General features: G+C 35.2%; 2 protein-coding genes across 2 annotated transcripts; both read right to left on the reverse strand.

Annotated features, from left to right (window-relative positions):
* Window positions 1-214: 214 nt before the first annotated feature.
* LOC140971410 (uncharacterized) lies at window positions 215-7,349 on the reverse strand. Its single transcript, XM_073433671.1, has 7 exons — window positions 7,086-7,349; window positions 6,720-6,852; window positions 5,519-5,622; window positions 4,155-4,326; window positions 3,902-4,042; window positions 3,568-3,790; window positions 215-3,468 (listed from the first exon to the last, which is right to left on the reverse strand). The coding sequence occupies exons 1-7, from the start codon at window positions 7,151-7,153 to the stop codon at window positions 353-355; spliced, it is 3,957 nt and encodes a 1,318-aa protein (XP_073289772.1). The 5' UTR covers window positions 7,154-7,349; the 3' UTR covers window positions 215-352.
* A 2,713-nt stretch (window positions 7,350-10,062) lies between these two features.
* On the reverse strand, window positions 10,063-14,624 carry LOC140971411 (uncharacterized). Its single transcript, XM_073433672.1, has 3 exons — window positions 14,454-14,624; window positions 13,182-13,381; window positions 10,063-10,524 (listed from the first exon to the last, which is right to left on the reverse strand). The coding sequence occupies exons 2-3, from the start codon at window positions 13,361-13,363 to the stop codon at window positions 10,338-10,340; spliced, it is 369 nt and encodes a 122-aa protein (XP_073289773.1). The 5' UTR covers window positions 13,364-13,381; window positions 14,454-14,624; the 3' UTR covers window positions 10,063-10,337.
* Between the last annotated feature and the right edge of the window lie 2,464 nt (window positions 14,625-17,088).

Raw genomic sequence — 17,088 nt, forward strand, 5'->3', positions numbered from 1 at the left:
AAAAAAAAAAAAAAAGAAAAAAAAAAAAGAAAAGAAAGAAGCTCCAATTAACGTCTAGAAAATGCTCGAACAAATTAATCTGTTTTGTATACTCCCAATGAATCAAACGGACTCCAGCATAGTAAGAAATTACAAAACCTTACAGTATAAAAACTGCTGAATTTGAAAAAATCAAATTTACATGATGATACAGAAAGAAAGAAAAATACTCTCCATGTAATATCACTCACGGGTATCATATGCGTACAAATCTGTAATCATCGACTTTAAACTGTCAACAAACAGAACCACGATTTAAGCTGTGAGTAGAAGAAGAATCCCATGTGATTAAAAAATTCCATACTCTAGCAATTCAAGGACGATTCTTCCGAAAAGCTTGTACAAAGCTATCATAATCAGGGAGCTTTGGATGAACATGGCTAGCTTTTTGAGCGCCATCACCTTTATTTGAATTAGTCTTGTTCAAAGTTGCTGTCTTCGGATTTTCATTTCTAACTGAAGTGTCTGCCTTTGTCTGGGGACTTGATGGTTTTTCTGATGCAGATGATTTGTGAGAGGTTCTCGGCTCAGGTGTTGTCAAGGTAGTTGGTTTCGCAGAGTTAGGTTGCTCTGGTGTCCCCAAAAAACTTGGATTACTAGGCTTAGAAACCACTTTGTGCTGCTTAGGAGGTGAGAACACACTCGATTTAGCAGGCTTAGAAGCCACTTTCGTAGAGGTGGGATGTTCCGCATTTTCCCACTTCATAGAGCTCTTCCTTTCAGATTCCAATTCTCGCGGTGTCTCAGAAGTGTTGGTTCTTGTAGAACTTTTTTCATCCTCTTCATCAGAATCAAGCATTTCAGACTTCTTAAGCTGTGTTTTGACAGGTTTTCTGTCATTGCTAGCATCACCATCAAGCGCTTCACACTTGAGTCTCGTTTTGGACACATGCAACGTGCCATGAGCTGCTTTTGCTGAGATGGGCTGCTCAGGAGGTGCCCAGAAATTTGATTTAGCTGGCTTATAAGGTACATTTGCTGAGGTGGGTCGCTCATAATTTTCCAATTTTTTAGAGTTCTTCCTCCGAGACTCAGATTCTTGTTGGTTTTCAGAAGTGTCAGACACTCTGGATTGTCTGTGCCCAGTAGCATCAGAATCAGGAGTTTCAGATTCATTCCACCTAGCAATGGGAAAAGAATTTGGTTTGGCACTGGATGAAGGGGCTTTTGTTCGTCGAGAAATCCCGCTTCGCAGATGATTTTTGCTAGCAAGGGACTCCTCTGGAGCATCGTCATCTAAATCATTATTAGAAGAAACATAATTTGCGTGAGAAGCTCCAAAACTCGATTTTTTATTAACTTCTTCTGCAGCATTAGGAGTAACTCGTCCTTTCCTTTGACCAGGTTTCTTTTGTATATATTCTTCCTCCTCAGAACTATCACTATCTGAACCAGAGGAGAGAACCGGTATTTTTGTCCTCTTTTTATAACCAAACATTTTGTTTATCCTGGGGCTCTCAACAGCAGAAGGAGAAATGGATCTTACATTTGAGGTGGCATCATCCTCTGTCTCTTTCTCCAACAATGATTGCCCACCCAACCCATTCTTCAAATAAGAGGGCTGGTTATAGCCCTTATGCCGAAAACCACCAGTGAGTTTTCCAAATTTTAGCCCCTCTCCGCTATCTGAATTAGATTCATTTCCATATTCAACGGATTCAATCTGAGACTCAGCGGATCTTGAGGCTGGCTTGCCAGAAGAGGATTTCCGAAAACTTAACTTTCCTGGAGGATTATTTTTTCCTTGGCTACTTTTCTCCAGAATTTCCTCAGACATCAATTCATCACCAGACAACAGGGACGACTGTCTTCTGCCAAATACTGAATATTCCTTTTTCTTACCAGCAGAGGATTTCCTAAAGCTTAACTTTCCTGGAGAAGCATTTTTTCCTTGGTCGCTTCCCTTGAAAATTTCCTCGGACTTCAATTCATCATCAGATGAAAGCGAAGATTGTTTTCTGCCAAATCCTGAATATCCCTTTTCACTTAACGGTGACCCTAGTGATTCTCTGCTTTTATCTTTAATTTCTGATCTAACTGGGTGACTGCTACTATTTTGTGCACTTGAAATATTTCTCGAGCCTTGCTTCAATGTGTATCCTATCGTATTCATGCCGTCATCACTTTCAGAACTTGGTCCATCGGAATAGTCAAATTTCACAGCCACATTATCATCCATTTCTGAACCATGTTTAGCTACTAAATTTTCAGAAAGATCAGGCGAGGAGTTCTTTCTAATAGAAAACAGCGATGGAGTGTTGGGCTCCAAGATTTTGGTTGAGCCAGATATAGGGCTCCATGAATCAGAATTAACTGAGGAGTTCTCAGGTAATTTCGATGGAAAATGAAATACAGACTCTTGCTCATCATATGTAGTGCCAAAATCATACCCACCATCACTCTCTGAATCAGACTTGTCAAAAACTACGGCAGCAGTCTCGTGGGTGCTTATCTGGGAAGCTTCTCCAGGAATGCTTCCCTTGCTAATACCCGCAAAAGGATCCTCATCAACCTCATGCCCAAAAGTTTGGTCCTTGGAGTTCATAAAAATGTTCTCACCATCAGAAATGATAGAATGGGCCCGAGAAGAGTTGACACTAGGCAGTTTCACATTCCTTTCCTCCATAAAATGCTTGGATTTCTCTGGCCAGTCATTAGTATCCTCAGAATCATACTTCGTAGACTGTTTCTTCATACCAATATCCACAAAAGAATCCTCACCAGCAACATGCCCAAACTTTCGGTCATCGGAGTCCGCAAAAATATTTACATCATCAGAAATGCTAGAACCAGATCTAGAAAAGTTGGCGCTGGATTGTTTCCCAATCATTTCTTCTCTAAAATTCTCAGATTTCTCTGCCCAATCATTAGTGTTCTCAGCTTCATGCGTGAAAGACTGTTTCTTCATGCTCATTTCACCTCTAGATACCTTTAAAGATTTCTTTTGAGAATGCGCACCTGCAGCTAGGACATCATGGTCCTTTGTATCATTACCTTTTGAAGCTTTAGATTTTAAAGAAGTTGATTGAGCATATTCCTTTGTATTCCTACGACTGTCCTTGAAACTACCAGACTTCTCATTATAAGGTCTACCCCTATCAACGTTCTCCCTTTGTGGCTCATCAGTTTCTTCAAAAAAGGGTTTGCTTGCAGAATCTTCAGGGAGTGGTTTACTTGCCAATTTTGATGTCTCATAGTTTTCACGACCTTCATTTCTTGAAACTTGGCCCTCTGAAGAGGAATTTTGCCTCATAATTCTATCACGGTTCGAAAGTTCTGCAGCAGCTCTAGCTGCCACACTAGCCCGTTCGGCAGATTCAGCAGCTGCCTGTGCTGCAGCAGTAGCATCTTTGAATTCCATATTCCACCTCTGTCTATCCAAGGAGGACGCATAGTTTTCATCTTGAAACAATTGCATCTTCTTGTCACCTAAAATCGCAAAACAAATAGTTATGACACGAAAGAGAAGCAAAAAAACAAGCCATGTTAGAGTAAGTTGTTCATTCACTTCGGTTATGTAGATTGTACCAGGGGGCCTTGTTTCTGCTTGGGACGTGCTGATCCCATAATTTTGGGCAGAAGAGATATTTTCTGTTCCCACTGAAGTCTTGGGATCCTGCTGGGAGACGTTAAATGTCGTACTATGTATCTTGTTGTCACTAGAATGAAGGGGAGCTTGGATATCTGGATCTCCAGCGCTAGGTGCTTCAGCATACAGAGTACTCGCCTTCCCAAATGTACTTGGTCCACTCTGATTAATTGAACAAATTGACCCAGATATCAGAAAATGATAAAAAATATTCTATACCTCTAGGATATAATACAAATTATATGTGGAATGCCCCAAAGCAACTGAATCTACCAGCAAGTCAGTTGGCGGCACTGGATCTTTCTCATCAAATGATTTAGGATCCCAATTGACATTATGTTCCTCTGCAATAGCACTAAGAATTTTAATTTTGGCCTGTCCATCTGGTGCCACTGCCGATAACTTCTCAACCAACTGAAAATATAAAATCAAATTCAAGTGATAATTCAAAATTTTAGGGTTCTGACTAGAGCCCAATTATTATTTCCTCACGTGTGAACTTGGAGAACTAAATACCAGAACATACCATGCGGCCGACACCACATTCTGGACGTAATTCTATAGCTGCAGTTGTGAAATCTTTCCCGTATTTTGCATTGAAATGCTTCCTGATGTCTAGAAGTTCAGGTACATCTCCACATCTTGGTGATGCAAAAACTAAACTTGCAATTGCTTCTTTCAGGTCGATGGGGATATTTCTACATAAAAAATATGAAGCCTTAAAATAATGGAGAAACTATTTTATGTTACACGCTAACTGAAATAAGCACAGATAACTTATCATAACTGTGAGAGAGATTGCACACCACTACGCATGCATAAAGAATGCCGTAGGACAGCCCTTACTGTCTAGTTATAAAATGGCTCAATCTACAAACCCAAAAAACACCAGTAGTTGACAAGAGTGTAGAATCATAACTTCAGAAGGAAAGACAGGTAGGGGATTGCAAACTTTTCTGAGAAGCATAGAGGGAGGGCTAGAACTTTTGTTTATGAGACACTCAAATGACCATCCTTCTTAAAGCATAAAACGTAGTAACAAAAAAATTATAAATAAGGCAATATGTTAACTGAACCATAACATGAAGAAACCATGAATAATAAATAAGAAAAATGGACAAAAATGCACCATATTGTGGGAAAAAGTACAAGGGTCAAATCCCTCAATATCGTGATGTGCTCAACAGAAAGTGAACCCATTAGGCTAAACTATCAAATAATAGCACTTATAACATGCATATGATCCTAATTCAAAAAAGCACACAAGTGGAGGCCTGTGCTCTAATTAAAAACTTATAGAAAATACAATAAAATGGATAAGGGAATGTTTTATATTCCAAGTGTCATTAAATACTTCACATTCAGGTAAGCAAGATGCGACAGCACTAAAATATGAACCTTGAGTCAACACAAAATCATTAATAAAATTTGGAAACTCGGAAAAGAGTCCTTTCCAAATTGCGGTCAGTGATAGATAAGATCCATATGACAGTTACATTTTATTGGGTAAATTAATGCATGTATAGTACGGCCACGAGGATTCCTTGTCTTCTGAAATTTTAGCCCAAAACAAGGTCTCAACATGATGTGCACAGTGTAATGATTGGATGAAGAATAATGTCTTTTGTAAAAGAAAATAATCGGCTCAGTCCACATAAGTGTTCCTTTTCCAAATTTGTTAAATAGGAAAACATTTAGCAGTCTACTTAAAAAATAGCCAAACACCTGTCTCCAATACACTTCTTTACTGTCATTGTATTGATGCATGAGCTCATTAGTATAGAGTAAGTTCTTCAAGAGATAATTTGGATAATTTTTAAACAAACTAAATTATGAAATATTAGCAACATAGTTATTCATTGAGCATTCTGTCAGACAAGATATACATACTTTTGCGATTCAATTATGGGCAAGCGTGAAACAATAAGTTCACAGTAAATCCCGAGGAGATCATATGCAGCCATCATCTTCTCTTCCCTGATGACATGTTCGACCTGACATTTAATAAGATAGACGTGAGTATAATACCTTATGTAGGGTGAATATTCCAATATTAGACGATGATCAAAGCAGAAAAGAAAATCAATGTCCTCAAATTGGTGTTTAAAAAAAGCAAAAAATTTCTTTCAGACATGCAGACAGATATCATAAATTAGACAGCCTATCTAGTATGCTTATAATATATTTTAATTTTCATTGAAGATGCGAATTAAAGTTCAAGAATTCTTGGCATTTGAAAATTTCCACTACACGTAATAACATAAAAATCGTATCATACAGATCTCCTGATGGACTAGCGCATGTTCTGGGTCATCTATCGTTTATTTTCCATTTCTTAAATGACAAAAGTTCTTTCAAAATTACCCTTAAAATAAACATGGATTATGACTAACGCGCGACCAGCACCAATTTAAGATGATGTCCAAAATTTTCACTATTTCAACTCTTGACTAAAATTTGGCATCAATCTCAAAGACAAACCTCAAACGAAGAGGGAATATAATTTTTCTATGATAATCCACACTATTTCTCATAAATAGAGATGTCAGAATTTTTAATTATCAGTTCGGACAACTTCAGTTTAAGATCGAATTAATTCGGTTGAGCCGATAAGTTCAGCACTCTTCAAAAGTTTTATTTGCCAAACTCCGAAATTCTAATTCCAACATTTTACAATCCAAAATATTGGAAAATCATTTTGGAGCATTTGAACAATAGCTTTCTACTATAACATGTGATATGTCCCCTTAATAATGCCTGAGTTCTAGACATGTTTCTGCGTTCACATCTCTTGTACGGTTGTACCAATCTTTATATCTAAATCCAACTATTGTAACTGAAACCAAGCAACAAAGACTTTACATTAACTGTATTTAGACTGGCATACCAGAGTTTAAGAGAATACATTTGTTCAAGGGCTTCATATACTGCAACATGTATTTTGCATTGCAAATCAAGACACGGAACCATCTTATAATCAGCAACTGACATTTAACAGTCACAAGAAACAACAAAAAAGGAAACAGAAGACACGAAAATTCATAAAATATGAATCTTGATAAAATAAAAAAAAAGGAGCCATATGATGTACTCGAATTCGGGCCGTCCGATCCTGACCAGACTCAAGCAACTGTGCTATTTCCCTTTTCATCTGTTTCACTTGAATTTCTTTCTTGTTCCTCAATAGCTTCAACCTTGATCCCGCCAGCCTCAGCGATGTCTTGCTGCAATAAATCAATTCATCGCACTCAAATTCAACCAACTCAAAAACACAGCAAAAATGTCTAACAATAAACAACAACAAAAAAATATAGTTATTCAATAATCAATCAACTCAAAATAACATGTGACAGCAAGCCAATCAAACAATTCAAAACATAGCAAACTATAAAATTGAAAAACAAAATTTTCCCACAATATGGCTGAACATGAATACAAAATTACGGAAAGTAATTACCATTTGGCCGGGTTGAAGCTCCTGGAAAGCATATCCTTTGAACTCTGCAGAAACTTCGATTTCTTCATCTTGTGAATAGATTCTCCAATAAATGCAATTACTCAAATGATCAACACCAAAAATGGGATTTCCGAAATCCAACTTCCTGATAGAATTGAATATTGTTCGGGTAAAATAAAAAAACGAGATGGATCGAAGATTCAATTTAGGCCGGTATTCAATTCCACCTTGTCTTAGGGGGAGAAATTATAAACAATGGAAAATTCTAGGTTGGGAAACCTGTAGTTAAGTTGACTTTTAAAATTACTTTGTCAACGTTATTTTATGCTTAGTTCCACATATTTATATTATTATACAGGTATAAATAATCCCATATAATATATTATATATTATTAAAATGTACATTTTAAATAAATTCTATTTAGGAATCGCATATTATGTCCCAAATATTTTATTGATAATCCTATATCGGGAAGTACTTTTTTATGATGTAGATCAAGTAATTCATATTTGTGAGACACCGCTTGATACGTAAGATGATATTATATAATTTGAGCTTAAGTACATGGACGTGGTCTGCATTGCTTAAAGTATAACAATCCTGATATATTGACATTTATTTATTATTGACATCGCACACAAAGATATCAATACTAATAACTATAATTTTTAGTATAATGGTAAGCATTTAATTTGATCTTGATCGTGACACTTTTTTATTATTTAAAATGAAGAGATATATATTTTCCAAAATATGAAAATTGAATAATGCTTTTGTTTAATAATTATTAAAAAAAAAGGCGGAGATGTAAGCAAGAGCCTAATTTTATTTAAATATGGCAATTAAATATCTATTGTTAAAGTTGTCAATAAATGGTTATATCGGTTGTATTAGGAAGGTGGGTGGCCCATGAATTGACCATTAACGTTTATGTAACTTATAATATAATAAAAAAAATTATAATATATTCTAGAATGACGCGTGATACTTGGTAAAAGTTGCAAAAAATAATAATGAGAGACGCAAGGAAAGTTAAAATATGTCGATGCATCCTCGTCGTTACCCTATGGTTTCATGGAAAGAAACCCAAATAAACTTTTCTACCCAATCCACTTCTTTTAGTTTTTAGTTTTTTTTTATTATCACCTCTAGCTTTTAACAAATTGAAACTTTAAATTTAAATCTAATTTTTCAAAAAGTAGAAAAGTATCGCAATTTTACTATTATTTTCATAATACCATAGGAAAGCATCATAATCAAGGTTATTATGATTATTCAAGAATATGTAAATAAGTCGATTTCTTAACTTCGAGCAAACATTGAGCTCAGACTTAAAAAGACATGGCCACACGGGCGCGGGGCGCAACTTCTAATACATGGTATTTTACTTTATATCATCACAATATAAAATTATTCAAAAAAAAAAAATCAAATTTAAGCTATCGTTCGTGAGGTCCTGAACAACTTGGATTTAAAAACAGGCTAGTGCTTTCCTTTCTTGCGGCCAAAATTGTCTCCCTGGACACCCTCGTCTCCAAACATGATCACCATGGACGACACTCCTACTGAGTTTGGGGAGTGGTCATTTTGTCTCCTGGGTATATTTATGGCACGCATTGCTGAATCTTAGGGACTGACTCTCTGTCGCTCGTCGGCTCTCCTTGATCCAGTTAATAATTGTCGAGACTCACGGATTTCTCAGGATGTGACTCTTATTAATGATATCAGGAAGCTTTTCAACCAGGTGGATGGAGCAACCATACATCATTATTCTCTTGAGGCCAATCAAGTTGCACATTTGTTAGCCAAGCAAGCATTGAACTTTGGGATAGATTATTAGATTTTGATCGTAGGTATTACGTGACATGCCTTTGTTTAATAAATCTGCTGTAAACCTCGATTTTGTAACAGGCTAATGGAAATGGTGGTTTTGTTTTGTTTTTTTAAATAAAAATCCCAAGGTAAATCAAGCTTCTATATTCAAATTCATGTCAAAATTATTATATGACATTGCGAACAACTTGAGAAGTAAAATTTGTGAGATGGACCGAAAAACCAAAGCTGATTGTCAAGTCTCAGTCAACTCTTGAGCTCAAGTGCTCGACTCAAATCCGAGCTCAATATTTGGAACAGCGTCTCATGTACAAAATCGTGATTGAGTTAAAATTAATTTTAACCATCAGATAAATTTGGTTTTCTTATCTAGTTTGGAATGGTTCGTAGTTAGCCGTTCTTTAAGCACATCAGATCCGAACTATATTTTCAAAATACTGGATACATAGGAACGCGTGATCATTTTTCAAAAATTGTTGACTATTGAGCATTTTTGAAATAAAACTTTGGTGCTTCTCTCATTTTTTCCTTCCTCGTTCGAAGATCATTTCGAATGTGATTCAAGTCAAAAACACTTGAATAAATCATGTCATGGATGGCAACATCTGAAGAAAATATATTATCCTCACCTTTACATTTGAATTTTTAAAAGAAAAACAAAAAAATCACTTTTTTTAAAGATTGCGAACACTCCATAAAGAAAATACTAGGTTAAGAACTCAACAGTTTCTCAATGATTAACCTTCAACTTCAACGCTTGTTGCCTCGTCCAACTATAATTTTAAGCATCTAAGACATTTATACAACTTTCAATAACTTAATTTAGTCGATGTGAGATATCTAATACACCTACTCGTATCCTATATGTACACAAATTAATTGAATATAAAATAGTAAATAAAAGTTTTTTCTGGTTGTAGTACTGAAAATGATAACATCACCCATGCATCGGACACAGACTGTTGGAATCAAAATAAGTTTTATCATGATCTATTTCAAGATAACAAAACCGCCATAATACTCAACTAGAAGAAATGAATTACTACAGATGCCTGCAGATATTTACCTGTTTTCATCCATCTTTGAAAAGAAAATAATTACTCGCAAGAAAGGACCATTCAAGTTTTCCTCCATCACCAAACAAATCAAAATATTTTTTCGTCATAACAAAATTCAAACGAATAGATGGCATTTCTGTTTGCATATCTTATTTTGGTGCAACCATACAGACTTTTCTCAACATAGGAAGCTCGCTGCATAAGTTAAGGAAAATCAATAGTAAAAAATACACTAATAATTATTGGAGGTAATCATATTCAACACTGCTATCTCAGCTTCAAAACTTTGAAGAGAAAAACAAAAGGATGCTGGGGTAAAAAGGTCCTTACCAATGGTTATAACTATTTTCTTTTTTTTTTTCAGGGATAGTAACCGGTAAAAGTGAATCCCCTTCCGATGATTTCACCAGCACAGAACCATGCAAAGCACTCAACCCCAAACAAAGCCGCAATGCCTGCATCCTCTACTTTCAGCTCCTGCCTGTGCTTCCACATACTCTTCACATAATCCAGTTCCTTCCAAAATGACTCAGTACGACCTGGAATGCTGCACATGGACGATATATGATGTTATATAAAGACGCAGAGAAGACCAAAAATAAAAATAACGCATATTTGCGGGATTCAACGAAACAATCAATTGCTTAAAAAAATTTAGCTGAATGAGGCATGCACAGAGTATGGGACCAAGTGGGTAATTGCGCCCACACATTCGAATTTTATGTGTAAATTTCAAAAAAGGAAAATGTTTGGACCATCCAATTTGGCACAAAATTATCTAAAATGACTTAAGAGGGATGACCGTGACTTTCATTTCACGCAGAGCAGCATGATAAAAGATACACACATGCAACTGACAAAAATTTAGTATGAATTTCACCATAGACCATTTTTAGCTCCCCCGCCCCCAACCTCAACCTAAGTTCTTGGTCCCAAAGTGAGATACGTGAAATTCTTTACCATCGAAGTTGAGCACCTTGTCAAACATTTCACATATTTATTCTTTTATGATTCACCATGCTAGACAAGTCTTCTTATGAAGGAATGCAATATGTGTATTTATGTACATATGGGAACATTCCTTCCCAAAAACCATAAACGTAAAAGAAACATGCAGCGCAGAGCCGCAGACACATCTGGAGATTCAACATCCAATGGAAACAGGTGCGCATGAGCACAAAATCAAGGAAATGAAAGTAAGATCCTGTTGGTCATGACCACCACCATTGAAACAAAAAGTAATCAAAACTCCCACAAATGTAATCTGCTCAAAAAAGAAACAAACGACTCGAGGTAAATCTTACGGTTTCAGGTGCTACTTCAAGTTAACATAAATTACATGAAAAAAGCAAGTCAAGCAAACTACATAGTAATCGTTGATAAAGCCATGAAAAGTCAAAAGACCCCAAAACAATCCAAGGAATGATTGATCCATCCTAAATTTTTGGTCAGGAGACCACATTCCCTCTAACAATGCCCAAAAATATTTCTATGGTGAGCATGACAAGTTGACAACATGGTCCCACAACTAGAGTTGACCAGTCAAACAGCACATTTTTTGGATGCACTTCAGTCTGTCATATATCGATGGAAAGAAAGAAACAACTGAACCACAGGGCAATATACAGATAGGATTCAAAACCTTGTCAGTAGAAGTTAAAAACAAGTATTAAAGGTGACAGAATGTGGATACTATGTTTAGTCAGAAACCTCTAACAGTCAAATTGCAAGATATTCTCACTCATCTATAGTTAAAAATATACATGTATATATTATATACACTGTCGAAGAGATTCACACAGAACTTTCAGGTTATAAAACAGACATCATTAAAAAATGCTTAGAAGGTCAGTACAAAAAAGGTAAGGTTCTCACATGTGTGGATGTCTACTTTTCGTTAACAACCTCTATAGCTAGCATCAATGGACATATGGACTATGAAATCACTACTCTTCATTATGTGTAGTTCAATAAATTTTCAAAGATGGCAAGTCTAATGTTCAAAAATAAAAAAGCACAAAACCATTGACTGTTTTACGCAGCTCAGATATCTCCCAGTTCCATATGTGACCAACTAATTTCTTGTTTTGCTCTGGCATTTAGCTTGTGGCACTCGTAGGCTAACTCACGTAACATATTTGAATCAACACACATTGAATGATGCCCAAAACAAGACAGGTACGTCCCATCAGAAGGCGGTAAGAAATGTTGATTAATGCCCTCCAAGACTTCATTAAATCAGTATCATACGAGTAAAAGGTGCTTCAATTTACTTAGTTGATTTCATGGCTTATACAAATTACAATACAAACCGAAATATTCCGAAATCAACGGGCACCCTTGGGAAAAAGGTCATGCTGCTTAAGAGAATTGCAGATATGTAGTTGTGGCATACATCAGTCATTTGTAAGACGTTGGGGATATAACATGAATTAATAACAGAATTTTTTCTCGTTCAGTTCAGTCATCATCCAAAAACAGGTACCCTTGAAAAAAAGGTCACGTTGCTTAAGCGATTGCATGTTTTTATTTGTTCATACATCAGCCATTTAAATCATTGGCGTTGGGACCGAAACATGAATTAATACCAGTAGTTTCTCGCATTCAGGTCATTCTTCATCCAACAATATAAGTATTAAGATAAGAAATTGAACCAATATGAATTTCTGAATTTTTTCAGGTAATATGACCATTATTTTTTTTCCTAAGCATCAACAAATATGATGCAGTCTCATTTGAGCCAAAAGAACGGGATGAAGAGTGGAGGCCCATCATCGCAACCTCCATGTTCTAGGTGTACTAGACGAGAGAGAAAGGAGCTGCACACATGCAACAGGGAAGAAGAAAACGAGATTAAAAGAGAATATTTTTCAGTGTCAGCATTCAGAAAATTATTTCAAATTTCAGTTGTTCTAGAAGTTGGTTGGGGAAAGAGAGAAAGTCTCGCTTTCTTGTTAGCTTTATTTCTATTCCAGCTTGATTTCATCGTATTCGGATTATTTCAAGTTGAACACTTTTTTTTCAATCGATAAAACCTTCCTTACATCTTCAGTGAACCTATTATCATTATATGGAGGTTGTATTTACTGACAAGTTATATTGGAAAACAGAATCATACAGAGGCTTAAATTTCTAAGAAAGAAGATTGTTATGTCCAAGAATTCCAATTAAAACAACGAATGTAATGCAAGGATGCAGAGTAACCTAGCAAGACGAGTGTAGAACAACTGCTTTGCTAACTCATTGCATTTTTCCACAGTTGGTGGGTCTACAATGTATTGTTTATTTTGTTCCAACAATTGCTTGTGGTAGGCACATCCATGCTTAGCGACAAATTGTGAGGCTTGTAAAACCTTGGCTTGCACCTGCTGCAACTTGGATGCCATCAATTCTCAAAGTAGATTCTACATGAAACATATCAAACAAAAGTTACGGCTAAAACTTAAAACTAAAATGGTTACATATTTGAGTTTCCATCTCAACATAATTAACAAATCAAGTCAACCCAATTTTAGTGAAACTCTTATGCAAAATTGTCTGAGTTTACTATATAGGCTTCTCACGACGTGTAAGACAATATAGAATGTTACTTTAATAGGATATTTCCATAATTTAATTGCTTTGAGTGGATCCCATATGATTTATGATATCTAGATGGATTGTTCAAGTTTACCTGCTGATTAACCACAGCAATTCATTCCACGAGACAATAATTGGAGTACTCCAGTGACCATTTTACTTGGCTTTGTTACAAGTATTTCATTGCATCAACGATGACAGAAGTAACATTTCAACAAAAGCACCACTAAGTAGAGTAACTTGCAGCCAAAAACTCATCATCTTATACTCCTGTTACTGGCTAGGATGTGCTACAGATAACTTCTATTCATCAAAGAAAGAAAGAAGCACCATAACTACTTGATATTTCAAATTCAGCAATTTTGCTAGCGTATAGTGTCTGCAATTAGATAGTTTTGTCTGTCAATTCAAACCCAAAATCAGACCTGCAACTCAAACATACAACGAAGGCAGCATTGTTACTTTTCTCTGTACATTTAGCTCAAGGCTACTTCCCCGACAACGGAATAAAGGAATTTTACTACAAAATGTCTATTGGCTACAAAAGAAAAAAAGAATTATCTACGCCAGGCAGTCATTTCGAATAATTGACGGCGAAGCAAACATATTTCCACCAATTCAGACCTTTCCTATTATTCCGTTCCTCGGTAAGTCCACCGTCGATTAAAAAAAAAAACATGAGATACCTAAAAATATCAAACACATGAAACCCAGTTCACAGATCGCATCGAATACGAGAGCCAGTAAAAAAAGAAAAAGAAACCCTAATCATGACTGATCGGGAAATAGATCTGATAAATATGCTCAAAATCCCATGAAAACATGAACGAAAAAACAAATTACTGCTGATAAATTAGTGCAAAATTAAGAGAAAAATAAGTTGGATTAGCAATTGACCTTTCCTCAGACCCTGGGCGAGAGTTTCACGAGCCAAGGGTTTTTCACTCGTCAATCCGCTCAATGTACTCTTGCAGTCTTGCGAGAGTAGAAACAAAATGAAGGGTGGCAGAAAAATATGGGGAAAAATATTTTTAGGGGTTTTTAACTTGCTCAACCCCGTAAATTGTATTTAACTTTACGGCTGGAATAAACTAGAAACCCAAACATGCAATAATTTATATATTTTTTTATCTAACTAATTATTTTTCAAAAATTAAAAATTATTAATTATGATTAAAGTCCGAATAGTTTTTTTGGTTATATGTTTTCTTTGGATAAAACTATTGTTTAACAATTGTGCATGAAATTTGCCCTAATATGTGTTGAATATATCAGTCAAAATTCGTCACATGTTTTATTATTTACCAACATTTTTTGGACGAGTATGTCACACAAGATTTATCTATGTAGTTTACTTGATTGACGTGATTATCAATAGTTTATCTAGTGCACATCTACAGACATCAGATATGAATTCTCACTTAAAAAAAAGTCAGCATTTTCGAGATCAAAATTTGGTGAGATCTTAGGAAGTGAGTATCTGGAAAATAGAAGTCATAAATCGGAGTATGACCCTTGTGGTTATTTGAAATTATTTATTTTGATATCTTGTGGTTTGTTAAGAAAAGAAAAAAGGTCTACTATGTTCCACTTACTTAATCCATTATGATCCGTTCAATAGTTTGTTATGATCCGAAATAAGTTTGAAAGTGAGTGAATAAACTTAATAAAAAATATTGCTTACTTAAATTATCTCGGGTTAGCAACTAGCTAGAGTAGATTTTTCAATCGGTTGGGTGCATTAGGCATTTCGTATAAATGTTTTTTTTAGTGCAAATCATAAATGATTTTGATATATACAACCACTCCTGTTGATGTAAATGCTAATCAACTGAAACTCAGACCTCAACAGTATCTATTCATAAACAAACTTACGACGGTTACTAGATTCAATCGCTCTCCTTTCAGTTTGATTTACATATGAATGAGTGAAAGAGAACTATAACACAAAGTGATCATAAAATATTAAATATAAAAGTTCACCGTGTGCTTTGAAGCAGCTCAATATATGACTTGAAAGAGTACTCGAGGACATGGATAATTTCTCAAAGATGATGCAGAGATTCAATACTTTAAGTAGTTTTCAATGTGAATGATTTGAACCTTAAATATATGAAAATTTTGAAAAGAGTTCTCTTTTGTACGATCCGCCAACAATAATGCATAGAATTTCATGTGTCTTTGTTTTTATTTCAAATATGGTGTACGACAAAAAATGCTCCTCGACACTAGCTAAATTCAGCAACCAACGACTATTAAATTATGTTCGAGGAGATAAAAGACTGCAATAGATTGTTTTTTTTTCCTTGTGATATTCTCGATTAAACTCTGAATAGTTTGACTGATGTACAATCAGTTCTTGTTTACATCTAGCCGGAAAAGACTCGAGCATCATCCTGATAATCTCTTGGTAAGGTAGCTTGATGTCGTAGACTGATAAGGCATCTTGATTGTATCTGATAAGCTGGAGATACAGACCAGATAAATGATTCATATAATTCAGCTCGCCCCGAAAGCAACTAACAAGAGCAACCCAACATTTCGAAGATTCTTCATGTAATCTTGAATACTCCAGCATGACTTTCGAGCAGCTCTTCACACATTCAGCATGGCAGAGTAGGCAGCCCTAGCTTATCCAGCAGAATGAACTATCAATAGCCAAATCTAGCCAGACATCTTAACAATCAGCATCTTCCATTCTGGGATTTTGGTAAGGATCGGAAACATAATAATGAACCCCAAGAAGAGTAATTAAAGTCTTTCAACAAATCCACAAGGACGAGAATTGAGAACGATTCACAGCCAGACAATATTCATCACATGGAAAGAAACATTCGACCTTAAAAACAACATAATAGTTCGTGAAATAAAATGAAAATTCAAGTTAGCCAATTCAGTTAAATTTGAACTACAAAAGAATCAAATATAAACCTCAATTGAAAGCCAAAAAAAATAATATTGAATTACCCAAACCAACATCGAATCAAAACACTCAGAACCACAATCAGATAAAAAAAAATCTGATAATTAAATGGGAAGTATTTTAGATCTTATACAATTATTTATTTGCGATTTTGATTATCTATGTTGTCAAATTTCTGTCTTGGTCTTGTATTTTTCAATTTTTAGCAATTCAAGTATTTTTTATTGAGAATATTGGTGTGCCGTTACACGCGTCAGTACCATGTTGAAGCCACATCGGCTCCATGTTGAAAAAAAGACTAAAATTGTATTTAAAAACAAATATTGCAGACCAAGAGTGAAATTTGACAATATGGAGTACAAAAATCGTAAAAAGCAAGATTTGCAAGACAAAAAAATACATGTTTCCTAATTAAAAATCTTCTATTATCATTAAAGGTGGAGATTCTTTCAAATGCTTTTTTTTTCAATTTATTTAAAATATTTTTCAATTGCATTGATACATTTTTTAACATGAAATTATTTTAAAATAAATCAGTCAAGGTTCTTATAGAGATGATGTATTCCAAGACATTTAATATACTTTAAATATATATATATATATATATAT

The sequence above is a fragment of the Primulina huaijiensis genome, chromosome 2, assembly GCF_012295235.1.
Source record: "Primulina huaijiensis isolate GDHJ02 chromosome 2, ASM1229523v2, whole genome shotgun sequence".
Classification (NCBI taxonomy): Eukaryota; Viridiplantae; Streptophyta; class Magnoliopsida; order Lamiales; family Gesneriaceae; genus Primulina; species Primulina huaijiensis.

Bases quoted from the DNA above. Each gene is read 5' to 3' on its own strand.
- LOC140971410 (XM_073433671.1), bottom strand. From the start codon at position 7,153: ATGAAGAAATCGAAGTTTCTGCAGAGTTCAAAGGATATGCTTTCCAGG. The intron at 4,327-5,518 runs GTATGTATATCT...TTTTTTATGTAG, and splicing joins CCCATAATTGAATCGCAAAA to AAATATCCCCATCGACCTGA. The intron at 3,791-3,901 runs GTAGATTCAGTT...TCAATTAATCAG, and splicing joins TGCCGCCAACTGACTTGCTG to AGTGGACCAAGTACATTTGG.
- LOC140971411 (XM_073433672.1), bottom strand. From the start codon at position 13,363: ATGGCATCCAAGTTGCAGCAGGTGCAAGCCAAGGTTTTACAAGCCTCA. The intron at 10,525-13,181 runs GTTACTCTGCAT...GTCCATGTGCAG, and splicing joins TTCTACACTCGTCTTGCTAG to CATTCCAGGTCGTACTGAGT.